The sequence below is a fragment of the Chamaea fasciata genome, unplaced genomic scaffold (genome assembly GCF_029207755.1).
Source record: "Chamaea fasciata isolate MVZ Bird 193981 ecotype frontalis unplaced genomic scaffold, bChaFas1.0.hap1 SCAF_7, whole genome shotgun sequence".
NCBI classification, from domain to species: domain Eukaryota; kingdom Metazoa; phylum Chordata; class Aves; order Passeriformes; family Sylviidae; genus Chamaea; species Chamaea fasciata.
Window position 1 is genome coordinate 19,040,059 of NW_027094092.1, and position 13,361 is coordinate 19,053,419.

Consider the following 13,361-nt stretch of genomic DNA (forward strand, 5'->3'; position numbering starts at 1 on the left):
GCACCACCGTGCACATGGTCGAAATGTGTCTAATCTTAGCCAAATTTTTCAGGGCAACAAGCAAGAGAGAGTCTTTCTGAAGTGGAATACCACCCACCCTTGCTGAGCACATGCAAAAGTATTGAAAAGATTGAGATGAATAAGAAGTAATATTTTTGTATCCAGAAAACAACCTATTCATAATCAGGTGTCAGAAGGGCTAGAATTAGAAATTTCAGACCATGAAGGGATTAGGAATTTCCACTCCTGGTTAAATAGGACTCTGCCTCTATCCCTAAAATCGACGTTATTCTCCCTTTATCTGTACGAAAGAAAACTTTTTTTTTTTTTTTTAATTCTGTATCATTATGAATACAAGATATTAACGGAGAGGCAATTTATGTTTATCAAAAATAGGATGCAAAATTTCCTGAATTTTAATGGAATTTTTAATTATTCCGTCTCATCTATAGGACGTGAATTTTAAAACTGATTTAGCAATTGAAGAAAAATATATACTTAGTAAATTTAAAACATTCATTAACTGTGCCAGCATTTTGAAATCCTACTAAACTTTATTCATGGGTTTTGATGCCAAAAATACTATAGATAAAAATGTACAGGATTTAAGAGAACTATTTCTCTTTCCATTTTAGACAATAAGGTATATAGGAGATTGCCTTTTAATTGCTTTGAAAGCCATTTCTTTAAAAAAAAAAAAGTAGCATATTCACTAAAGAAAATATGTTTTATCCATAATTTCAAAGTTGCTAGCTTTGTAATAAAAAGATCCCCTGTGTTTAAAGGATAGATTTTTCGCTTTAACTTTGTCCCATCCGATATTCTAAACCTGTAGTAAAAGGCTGTTGGAACTTGTTGCTAAAAATTTGGCTGGTTGAGGAAAGGATAGCCAGCCATCTCTAAGTCAAAAAGCAAAAAAAGGCAAAGTCCTGAAAATCTCTTTATGTGAGCTTCTTTATGTGACCTTCTTGTGCCTGTGGCTGGAGATACGTGTCCGTATTTTTCCATTGTTCGTGTTAACGGAGATTAAATGAATGAGAAAATTCTTTCAAGTGGGACAAAATGGTAATCTGATATAGGACTGTTCATTCCAGCATTGGCAAGGGAAACTGACATCAGGGCATTTCTGGCTGTCAGTCATCACCATATGCTGGTGGTTAAAGGTGAGGACTGCTGGCTTTGGTGATGCCTGACCAACCCTTCACCCCACAGCACAGGAACCACTGTTACAATTCTCCAGCTCTAAAGAGAAGCCAGTGCATGGAGACACCACGGGAAATCTCCAAGGCATGCTAGAGACAAGTCTTTTGCTTATCTACAGAGGCTTTGAGGTTTACACCAGGGGTTTCATGAAGAGCCAAACAAAACCACACACTGCAATGAACATATGTCGCTCAGGAACTGAGACCTCAAAGATCTCATACCTTTTTATCCTATTTCTCTGCTTTCTCAATTGGGAATAGGAGGAAAAATTCCTTCTGTACCTTACACCATCAATACAATAAAATGTCAGCCATAGTCCTCAGTATGGCACTGGTATTATTCATTACTCTTGTTCAGTCATTATTCTGGTTGGAGCAGCCTGCGCAGGGACATCAAGGGTAAAACAGGCTGTGGGAAATTGAATTGCCTCAACTTACCTTCTGCATGATGTTATCCTCCAGCAGTTAACAGAAACATTGCAGAAAGCTTCACTGCAGAGCAGGCATTTTACTAGCTCTTAAATGAACCACAAAAAGAGAAAATGGTGAGATAGGAATAAATAAGCAAAATATTTTTGGGAAATATCCAGGCTGTTAGAGATTCTTTACCAGGGTTCAGAAACGTTAGTGCTTTTATGTTCACTTGGTTTACAATAATGAAGAGATTTTAAAATGCAGGAGGAAAAGCTTATAACAAACAGTGCATTTCTGAGGTAACTCAGGAGAGATTACACAAATTTTCCTACAAGCACACTAAGTACAACTTTTGACTAGACTTGTGTAAGAAGAGAAGGTTCAGTGGCTCTTTAAAACTCAAGTGCTTGCTTAGTCAGTACCAGCTCTCCTTCCACTCCCCCTTCTTCTGCTGCTCGGTAACTTTTGTTGCAATATGGGTGTGACTTTTGATGGAGCTTCCCCCTCCCAGTTATGTCATTACTTCAGTTCCTTTGAATCAGAATAAAAAGTGCAGCAAACTTCAGACTCATTGACTGCAGGCTTAACAAGCGTCGGGGCTTTTCTTCTTTCTGCAGCTTGCAAGGATCTTTGGATTTTGCAAAACAGTTCCAAGAAAACAATGGCCAAGTTCTTCTTATGGGCAACTTTTGGATTATGTTTGCTGAAGCTCTGTCTAGCAGAAACAGGTAAGATTTTTATGAATGAAAGCATTTATGATTGTTAAGTTAATGCTTCAGACGGCAACTGAGCTTCTGCTAGATAGTTAACAGCTTTCTTCCATCGATATACTTTTATTATTTCAAGTGTTATCAAAGATATTTTAGAAGTGTAATCTCAGTTGTGCTGGTCTGTACAATCACAGAAAGCTGTGTATTGCTTGTAAAGGGCAATTCCAGATCAATAAAAACTAACTAGCAGAAGATTAAAGAATGAAGTCCGAACTAAGAACAGGACCCATTAGGGAATTCGGGATGGCTCTGGTTAAGCTCAGCTCGACAATGTGACTGCTGTTACAAACGCAGTTTGCTCTCCCAGCTCCGCTTCGGACTGCAGGGAAAAGGGGGGCGGAGGGAAGGGGTGAGTCCCCCCCCCAGTTTATAGTTGCATTCTGGAGTTTATGTGAGCTGAACCAACAGCTGAAACAAACTGCATTTGGGCACAGCCTTGCTGAACAGGAGAAAAACTGCAGGGACCTCTGCTGAAATTTGGAGAGCTTTTATGCCAAGCATGCTTGTTCCTGACTTTCTGAGGTCTCTTTGGGGCTGACTGATGAGCTTTTGGAACAAAGGGGGTGAGAAGTGACAAAATTCAGTTGTTTATCACTTACCTTCTTGCAGCTTGGTTATCTGTTTCAAGTATTTGTATTTAAAAATCTAAGGTTAATACAGAGAAAAAAATAAAAATTTTATGTCTAAAGTGACAAAAAGCTTTTGAAATTTTACATGGTGCAGGCTCAACCATGTTTTACGGGATTGAACGTACTTTTAGCAGACTCTTACTGTGACTGCCACTGCCTCGAAGCATTTTGTGGTTAGGGATGACAGTTGTGCTTCTATATTGTTTTTGTGCTCATCAGTTCCAGGAGTCTAACAAAATGCATTTTTTTATGGCCATTGTTACCCAAGGGCTCTGTGTGTGTGTGTGTGTGTGTGTATGTATGGTAAATATATGTCTCATTTGCCTGAGCAGCAGGGGATACTTCTGTAATGGTTGCAGCACTGCCAGGCTGTGAATGGGTGTGTCAGAGGCTACAAGCTCCTAGTGCTTCTGTGATAGCTGAAGCAGCCTCATTGCTTTTTTTCTCTAAAATCGCATGTCCGTTGTACCAAAATGCTCTTGCTAAGATCAGGTATACAGACAAAGCCTTAAGAGAAAGGACAGGGCTACTGTAAGCAAATAAGGTAGATCTAAGATGTGTGTAAATCCTTGGCTTGGTCCACGTCTGTGCACTGTATAAATATTATACCTGCTTGACTGAATTTTAGTTCTGTGAGCTGCCTGGAGTGTCCTAGAGAGCAGGTCTGCACTGACTCCGGGAGTGATGTGTTTTTACAGTGAGACAGAAAGCCCCATAATAGAGCCTGCAGCACAGTTACAAAAAGTGTGTCAGACATCACATATGCCCTCCAGGGAAGTTTCTGTGGTGGCTTAGTAAGGTATTAGACTATAGCTACAGTATATTTTAGTTGGTGTACAGTACATTCCAGCATGTCTTTGTAGTCGGTAATGATTTCAAAACAGCAGTTGATGTTAGTGTTTTCTTTTTTTAGCCAGTGATTTTGCTGTGTGTCACAGACTAATGGCTATTGCCGTTGGGAAACTCCTGAACTGGAATTTTGATTCTTTTAGTACAGAATTTTATGGAATTAAAGAGGACCTGGAATTATTCGTAATGTGATTTCAGAGGAACAAATGAGATACGGAGAAAACTGAAAAACTTACTCATCCTGATTTCTGTGGTGTTGTGACTGTACTGTCACTGATATGTTTCTTACTCATGGTGCTGACATGACTTGTCTAAGGAGTCTGGATCCCAGAGGATATAGATGCTGACATCTTGGTTAATGATGTTTTTGGAGGAGACTTTCTCATGTGAGCATTATGTATTTGTAGAAATATTTTTCTCAAAGTTTTCCTTGATTAACACAAAGCGAATCCTAGAATTTTGACCCCCAAACTGGAAGAAAATGGGACAGAAGTAGTAGTTACAAAGATGAACTGGTAGGAGGGAGAATGAGTCTGCCTGTGGGAGGAAGGAGCTTGGCTGTTAGCACTGGAGAGGTTGCCAGAGCCCCATTACAAGGTGAGGCTCTGACACAGAGCTCCTGCAGCTGCTGGTCACAGAGGAAGAGACCTGCCTGCCCCTTGGTTTACACATCTATCGTGTAAATTTGTAAACAAAGCAGTTTGAAGAAGCTCTTTGTGCTAGTTTGTTTTCGCTCTGTCCTTACAGTGTGTATCTTGGCAGTTTTCCAAAGCTACAAAGTAACTAGACTTTATTAAGAGTTCACTTGAACTTTCCATCTTTGTTTAGTGGAAGGGTTATAGAGCTGGGCTGGAAACACTCGCACACACAGAGCCAACAAACCATAGCAGGGGATTGTTTTGCAGTTGTCAGAGAAATGTTTGAAGATTCTTTAGGTGCTGGTGTTCACCACAATGAAGAGACATTACCTTGAAAATAGGAAGTCAGAGAAAGGCTTAATGAGGACAGATAGCATCATACAATTGAGGAAGAACTTTTCTAAGTAAATGCTTTTAAAACCACTGGTAGCTCTAGCCAAGGTGAAACAAAATGCTCATCCATGTGTGGTGTGTATTTCTTTCCAGAAGAGTTCCCATGAATTTTATAGGCCTGAATTGAAGATAGTGTGAATATTGCAGTTATTCATCTATCACCTAACCTGGCATGAGGTTTGACTGTATCAAGAATGTGCCAGCAGTCGGAGATATCACGACATGCTGATAGACAGATAAGCACCAGAGACAACCATGAGCTCATAACTCCTAAAATACTTGATGAAAAGGTGTGGTAATATTTGATAATATTAGTTCTGAGTGTAGTTGACTGGTGGTAAAACACGTTGTAGAGAAGCAGAGAAAAAGCAATGTAGAGTTCCTTTATAAGGAGAGGGTAAATCAAAGACTTTAAAAGTTTTTTTGACATTCCAAATGCTGTAAAAAGGCTTCTCCATCTATTCTCTGGTCTTCTTGCATCACAGTTTTGTTCCAGAACTAAGGGATAAATGTTTGAAAATATAGTCAAAATGGAAGATGATAATTCTTCCTTCATATATCACTGTTTGGTCTTTTATTTTTAAGAGAGTTCTATGTGAGAGAACAAGGGAAGGAGTTCTGCAAAACTTGCCTCTAAAATTGGTTTTCCCAGGACCAAGACTAAATGTACATAGTTATCCGTGAAATTTAACTGCTCAGAGAGGAAAACTGTGGAACAAACATGACCCATCAATAATCTTGCCTGCTGAAAACGATGCAACATTGCGCTGGAACAATTAATGGCGTTCAAAACTCATCATATTTTAGCATCGGCTGGCATCTGGGAGCATGCTGATTTAATTTGTCAGCATTAAACTGAATTCTTAAAATAGAGAAATGGAAACTTCCAACTTGCTAGAAAGTAGAACACATCCACAGTGTTTTGCCTTTACCTGTCAGGGTTTCTCTAGTGACAAACCTGGTGGTTTGGACCGTTCTGTGTGTGTTATCTATGACTGTAGGCAGGAAGCCAGCTTGGTGTAGTTGCTGGTCATTTTCCAGGAGTCCATCATCTCTTAATAGACAGTCATCTCTCTCTCCCAGAGAGGTAATAATAATTTCAAAGCTATCAGACACTGTAATTATCAGTGGCCATTATGGGTGCTGCTAATAGTAGTGGCAGAGAGGATTGTGTCAGTGCTGTGTGTTTATCAGTTTCCTCCCCGCAGTGCCTCGGCAGTAATATCAGTAGCAGCTGGCTGTGATTTCCCTCCTTTGCTGCAGCTGCCAGAGCTGCCCCCGCCCAAGGGACAGCAGAGCAGCTTCATATGAATAAAGAGTTTGCAGGCGGTAGTGTGAAGTGGCAACTGAGAAAAAGAGGGGTTTTCCTTGGAGAATCTTTCCAGTCAGACAGAAAGTTGAGCTAATAGCAATTTAAAGTTCAGACCTCCATGACTGTTTCCTGCCTAACGAAACTTGCAGTCATTTTTTGAGTCTGTGCTTTCAATTAGGAACATAATTGAACTTTCTTTTGCAAGCAATGGCTTTGGGACTTTCCAGTTCCTCTACATGACAACACTGGCAATTTTATATAACACAGCCGTCCTATTTTGGTACAATAACCTTCAATTCTCATATTGTAAAACATTAAAAAAACACCCCCCCCCCAAAAAAAAACCCCCAACTAAACAAAAAACCAACCAACCAAAAAAAAAAACTGAGTTGAAGAATAATCTACAGTTTTAGCCGTTAAAAACGTGAAAGCACAAGAAGGGTATGCTATATTAAAGTAAAAATCACAGAGAGAAGACCTGAATTCGACTTACATTTGGAGTTTGAAAAATACTTTGCTTCACTTTTTTTTTTTCTCTTTTCTGTTGATGATTGATGTAGCTTAGTAGCTGGAAACTCTAAGAGACTGTGTTGTGTCTTAAAAAAAAAAAAAAAAAAAAAAAAAAAAAAAGAGAGAGAGAGAGAGAGAGAAAGAAAAAACGCCAGACATGCAGCAGCTGTGTTAGAACTTCCATCTCTCTGCTAATGATACTGTTCCAAAAGCAGTGTGAGAGGGTTATAAAAGAGATTGCCAGGGTACATACTGACAGCTGCCTAGGAAAAGGGCATTAGCCTGCAATCCTCAGCTTCACAATTAATGTCTGTTTTACTAAATACCTGCTTTCCTAAATAAGATGCTGCCTCTGACAGAACGTATAATAGCAAAAAGAAACCTGCCATGGCATAGCTTTTGTTAATTATGTGTGTCTCACAGTGACAGCATGTTAGCAAAACAGGTTCTCAGAAGTACATTTCCCTAGGGGGCTTTTTTATTGTTATTTTTGTTAATGGATAGGTGTCTGTAAAGAAGCAGGGTGTGGTGTGTGTGGGTGGTTGAAATGAATAGTTTCTTGCAGATTTCCCATGCAGAAGTAAGAGGTTAACTGAAGCTCAGTGGATGTTCCCTGGGCACCCAGACCCCTGTGAGCAGATGTGAGCGAGTGCACAGGCAGCAAGCAGGCTGCTGACCAAACTGGTGTCTAAAAGTTGAGCACTGGCCTTAAGCTGGCAGCCTCTCAGAGAGAGCAGAGCTTTCCAACAGGGAGGCGTATCAGCAGGGATTGGGATGATGCATGCCAGGGCAGCGAGGCTGCGGCTGTTTGCAGAGAGTGCTCCCAGCCCACATGCCCACTCAAAACAGACTCAACAGGCTGGAATATGCTCCTCCTGCAGCATGTAAATGCAATAGTTCAGCCGTGCTGTAGGGGTGGTTGTGATGGGAGTGATTTACCTACTCTTTGCCATCGGCCAACTCGCATCTTTGAGACAAGGTGGAGTGTCCCTATCACGGAGTGAGGAGATGAGGGAGGGACACAGTATGTCACTGCTAAGGACAGCCAGGTCTTCCCAGCTCCACCCTGGTACTCTAGATAAAGCTTCTGCAGAAGGAATATGGAATAGTTAACTAGGCAGGTTCCAGGGAAAGTAGTATTTGCCAATTATAAAGAAACGTGATCCATTAAGAATGAAGACACTGAGGGTGCGGCCTGAACGCATCTTTCACTCACTTCCTTATTTTTCCTCCTCCTGCTTGATTAGCTGTCCTTCATTATTTTCATGTCCTTTCCCTTTTTCATCATTTACACAAGTATGCAAATGTAGAAAAAAAACTTCTTTTGTTAGTATTTATATATGTTCCTATATGTTGTTTATGCATAAATTTGACATATAGGAGCACTTGGAACATGGAAGTGAAATAATATGTATTTCGTTTAAATCAATTTTGCCAATAGCAGTTCTGTAAAAATCAGATAAAATTTTATTGCTTTGACAGTTTTATGCTGTTTACTTGTGTGTTTGCTACCTGTATACACACACTGAGGACTGTCAGCTTTTTTCAGTTCAGTAGCAGTTGTTTCCTGCTAGACAACAGTAAATGCAAAGTAAAGCTTCCTTAATGAGTTCTTATTCCATGTTTATCTTTTTATGATTAGGGATGTTTGAAGCAGTTTGCCAAATGAGAACTCGCATCTTTTGCCCTACTGTCAGAGTTAACACTTCTTTAGGTTCAAGAACTTTAAAATGTATTTAATAATTACCTGAAGAATAGTGTCTTAAATTAGTCAAGTTTTGCTCCTGTTTGAACCAGTACTTCCTAGTGATAAATATGGATTGTCTTATTGAGATTTTGGAGGTGTTTGTACTTAAAGCTTGATGCTCTAGGAAGGGCTGTTGGGCTGGAGTGTCCAGTGACTTTGGAAAATTGGTATTAACAAAATACCACTCTTCCATTGCATTAGTCAGAGTAACCTTGTCTTCTGGTGAGATGCAAAATCTCTCCTAGCACAGAAAATAAAGATGTCCTCCTTGAGATTGCATATTGAGCTCTTAAATTCCTCTTTTCCAGAATGTACCCAAATCATTTTATAGCCTACTGAGAAGAGATACTTGGTGGTTCCAGTTCATCACTGAGCAGGCACAGCTAAGGTTTTAGAGAAGCACTTATCCCTTTGACAATTCTTGTATTAAAGTAGTAACTGCCAGACATTTTGAGCATGTGAGACACATTCCCATGGTGACTGCCTAGAGAGAAGTTTCTTTCCTGCTTTTGTGGCTTGCCTCAGTAAAACCCTGCATCTGTTTGCTGCCTGTTGTGGTATAAAATATTGCAAAGCTCTTCTAAGAGTGTCTGTGATGATTTTGTGTCTTGTGACTGAATAAGATCAGTTCTATTCATTCCTTTTTTTTTTCTTCCCTTTTATACTTATGGCTTAATTTCCTGGCTGCTTTTTGAATGGGAAAAGATTACAGTAGCTTTGCTTTATTTTCTCAACATATTCTTGACCTGTCAAGTCTCACTCACTATCCAGTAGTGATATTGTTTGTGCTCACACTTAACAGAGCATTAACGGTTATTTTAAAACCGTGAAGCAGGGGCAATCTTAGAGCATCATGGAAGAGCAAGATCAGCAGAGTTTTTCAGGTGATTTTTCAGGGCATCTCTAGGCATGTACGCTAGACAGTTTTTTCTGTCTCTGTGGGTTCATGTGGATTAGAAAAAGCCCAGTTGTTCAGTATTCCGGGTGACTTACCCTATGAGTAGGAGATTGTTAAAATCAATGATCAAATCTGAACTTGCTTTTTGATAATGTTTTGATGGGAGTTTATTTTAATTCAGGTAGTACATATAACAAGTAGTTTATGTTTCTTTCTGGAGCTGGAGATGGTTTTTCTTCTTCTTTTATACTTCTTAACAACTCCTATTGCTTATATACATTCCAATGGAGACCAGACATATTTTTTGTAAATTAGTGCGGCATAAACAATATATTACATAAAGAACAGTGCAAGACTGGTAGGATGTTGCAACAGTGCCCTTACAGAACAGTAGAATTTCTGTCCAAAATTTTGCCCTTGCAAATGAATAAAGTCTTTAATTAATTTCTTTTGCTGAGCAAATGAGGAGAAATTTAAAAAGTCTCTGCTTGACTAGGCTACTCTACTTATAAAATATAAACAATGATATTTGCTTCAATTGCTTCTGTGTTATCACAAACCTAATGAAAAAAAACCCAGCATAGCCACAGCATTGAAAGTCTTGGGCCCAGCAAGGTTTATCTCCATTAATAACCTACAAAACGTATCTATTGATAACATTTACTTGATACACATCTACCTCTTCTTCAAAGCTTGAGGTGGACATTAGTAGCAAAAACAAGTGATCTCTCCTCAATATATCCTACAGTACCTTAAACATTCAAGCATTTCAACACCAGCACGTGCTGAGATGTATTCCTTCTGTTTGTCATCTGCTGGATTCTTGTGACTGTTGTAGAAGAATTTAATTCTTGAAACAGATTTGACATCTTAGTCTTTCTCAATGTATCACTTTGGAAATAGATGGTGTCTCTGTTGAAATTTTGTTCTGTTTTGTTTTTATTTTTGTTTTTTTTTTTTTTTCTCCCCCTTGCATTGCACAGAGTTCACTTAAGTATTACTACATTTGGTCAAGAGGGAGTTACCTTATCTCATGGATTTCATCAACACCTTCAGCAGAGCTGGAGTCAGGCTGAATGTATTTAAATTACCCTAGAACTAAAAATTTGAAGTCTAGACATAGTAGTATTTAACAGAGAAGGAATATTCCCAACTAGTGAGAAAAAAATGAACTGACAAACATGCTGCCAGAAGAAAATAATGATTTGTGATTTTTGTAGCCCATGGGAGGCCCAGTTTTTTATCCCCACCTCACAGGTAGGACAACAACGAGACAGCGATGCGGCTGTGAATTCTTCTCCAAACTCCCAGCCCTTTGTCTCACCAACAGGATTAGTGCCTATTTTGCTTCAGTTTCAGAAAGCAGGTATGATTTCACATACAGGGCTATTTTAAATGAAAGGAGCATTATGATTAATTGTAAGAAAAATGTTCTTGTGCAAATATTATTCTACTGGATGGGAAGTGAACAAGAGCACAGAGGACCAGAGCATTCTCTGTAAACTGTTACCGTAAAAACAGGAAGCTCTCTTCAGTTACTGTTTGGCAATCCATCACTGAGTCTGGCTGTGCAATCCTTCCTTCAGCCAAGTAATATGTGTGAGAAAATACTCCTTATGAGTAAGAGTAAATGTTTGCCTAATTTTTCAAACATCCCTACAACTAACTTTTCGTAGACCTACGCTGAATTTCTTAACAGTATCAGTCTTCTGTCTGGCTTTATTACTCATAGTGCTCATGTCATGCCATTTTATCAACACAGTCACAATCACATTACTGTTGACTCACGGCAATTGCAAGGCAATGTATTGACACCTTTTTTCCACCCCTGTTGGAATATATCCACAAGTATACCTACAGTGATAGTCATGGCAACATGACTAACAGAAACCTATCTTTTGCTTTTTAACTTACTGGTTTTGGTATCTTGGATTGATTTCTATATTGGGAAGTAGTCCAATATCTCCCACCCTTCCAGAGAAAGTAGTTTTATGAGTCAGGTGAATTAACAGTTTGTTATAGCAAGGTGTGTCTAAGACATGTTTTTAGGCTGTTCAAGGAAGACAAAAGGATCTATGCACAATGTTAAATAGTAAATCACCTGGAAAAGTGGTTTCTCACTGCATCAGCTACTTGTGCTGTTTCTAAGACATCACATAATCACAGTATGACTTGGGTTTGAAGGGACTTTAAACACTACCTCATTCCAACTCCCTGCTATGGGCAGAGATGCCACCCCCTAAACGAGGTTCCTCAGGGCTCCATCTAACCTGGTCTTGAATGCTCCTAGGGGTGGAGCTTCTCTGGGCAACCTGTCCCAGTGCCTCCCACCCCTCACAGTAGGGAACTTGTTCCTGACATCAAATCTAAATCTTTTCTCTTTTTGTTCAAAACTGTTCCTCTTGTCCTATCACCATCAGCCTGTGTAAAAAACTCTCTCTCTTTGAAAAAAAACCCAAAACCGGTAGGGTTTTTTAAGGCTGCAGTGAGGCCTCCTCAGTGCCTTCTCTTCTCTGGGTTGAAGGTTGAAGAATCCCAGCTCTCCCCGCCTCTCTTTGTAGGAGATGTGCTCCAGCCCTCCAGTCATTTTCATGGCCCTCATCTGGACTTGCTTCAACAGGTCCATGTCCTTATGTTGGGGACCCCAGAGCTGGATGCCTCACTCCAGGTGGGGTCTTACGAGCACAGAGTAGAGGGAAAGAATCCACTTCTTTGCCCTGCTGGCCACATCCTCTTGGATACCACTCAGGATGCTGTTGGCTTTCTGGGCTGTGAGCACACACAGGTGGCTCATATCCAGCTTTTCATCCATGAAAAATCCCAAATCCTTCTCATCAGGGCTGGTCTCAATGAGTTTTTTCCGGCCTGTACTCTTATGTCCTGGATGGATGCTTTGTCTAGTGCTCTTCATAAACTACTTGATGAATTTTGCTTCAAGTAATATCCTTGGTGGGGGAAAAAATATTGTGGTACTTTATTAGTTAGTAACTGTCTCAAATTTTGTATTTATTAAGATAGCATATTCCCAAACTGATATTTGAATTGACTCTTGCTCAAGATGAATCCAGTATCATAAAAGTCTCTATAGCTGAACTGAGGTCTGCCACTATATAATTTCTGATTCAAATGTGGATTTAGCTCTAGATCTTTTTGTAAAATCCAGCTATATCTCATTTAAAAATTACTGGAATCAATGAGCATTGCAGCAAAATCACTATATTCACAATGATTCCAGCACTTTTGGGAAGCAATGATGCTTCACTATTTGAGTATATTTACATGCAAGCAATAGTGCGTTGCCTTTATGTATCTCTGCTGCCTGAATATGTGTAGGATTTAATGTAGGATTTGAAATCACAGAATATCAAGGCCAAAGTACCAGTGCTTCTTTCCCATTCTTCCCTTAAGCACGGGGAATCTTCACTGCCTTTTATGAATTGTTAAATTTATTTTTTTTAATAGGAGAAATATCACTATTCCCAGCATATTTGTGATAGCAACAGCATTGTGTTCATACTAATGTTTTTTGCAAACTCTAGTTATTAAACATGCCTTTTTATTAAACCAGTTTGAAAAGATTCATAACTAAGACTTGTAAGAATTATTAAAGTAATTTGACTGCTCTTGTAGCTTAGTGTATAAATAACCTGCATACATCTTAGGAAAGTTACTTGCTAGTCAGCATTTTCAGTATAAATCTCAAGATTCTTCAAACCCTTATATATGGGTGGATAGAGTCACAAAGAGTCCAGAAAATGGAAATATTTTGCCACCAAATATTTCCAAGAGAAGTTGCCTGCTGGCCTAGGCAATCTAGATTACAGGCTATGGGACCCCTGTCATTCTTGTATTAGGGGAAAAACAAAGGGAGTAGTGCATGTGACAATATTCTCTTCCATCAGCAGAAGGTTGCGTAAGAACTTTCCCTTTGACTTTTACAGATCATTGAGAGGCACATTGTGAGCAGCCTTCCTTTTTTCAGTATGTCTACCAGAGTTA

At 39.4% G+C, this 13,361-nt stretch overlaps 1 protein-coding gene across 5 annotated transcripts in view; it reads left to right on the forward strand.

The window, feature by feature from the left end:
- The first annotated feature begins 2,138 nt into the window (after positions 1-2,138).
- The window catches only part of CD44 (CD44 molecule (IN blood group)), a 47,668-nt gene continuing 36,445 nt past the window's right edge, over positions 2,139-13,361 (forward strand). The window contains exon 1 of one of the 5 annotated variants that reach the window (XM_066187838.1): positions 2,139-2,344. In XM_066187838.1, the coding sequence (XP_066043935.1) occupies positions 2,278-2,344 (67 nt within the window). In that variant the 5' untranslated portion in view covers positions 2,139-2,277. The remainder of the gene's footprint in view (positions 2,345-13,361) is intronic. The other 4 variants (XM_066187839.1, XM_066187841.1, XM_066187842.1 and 1 more) reach the window with 4 other exon arrangements.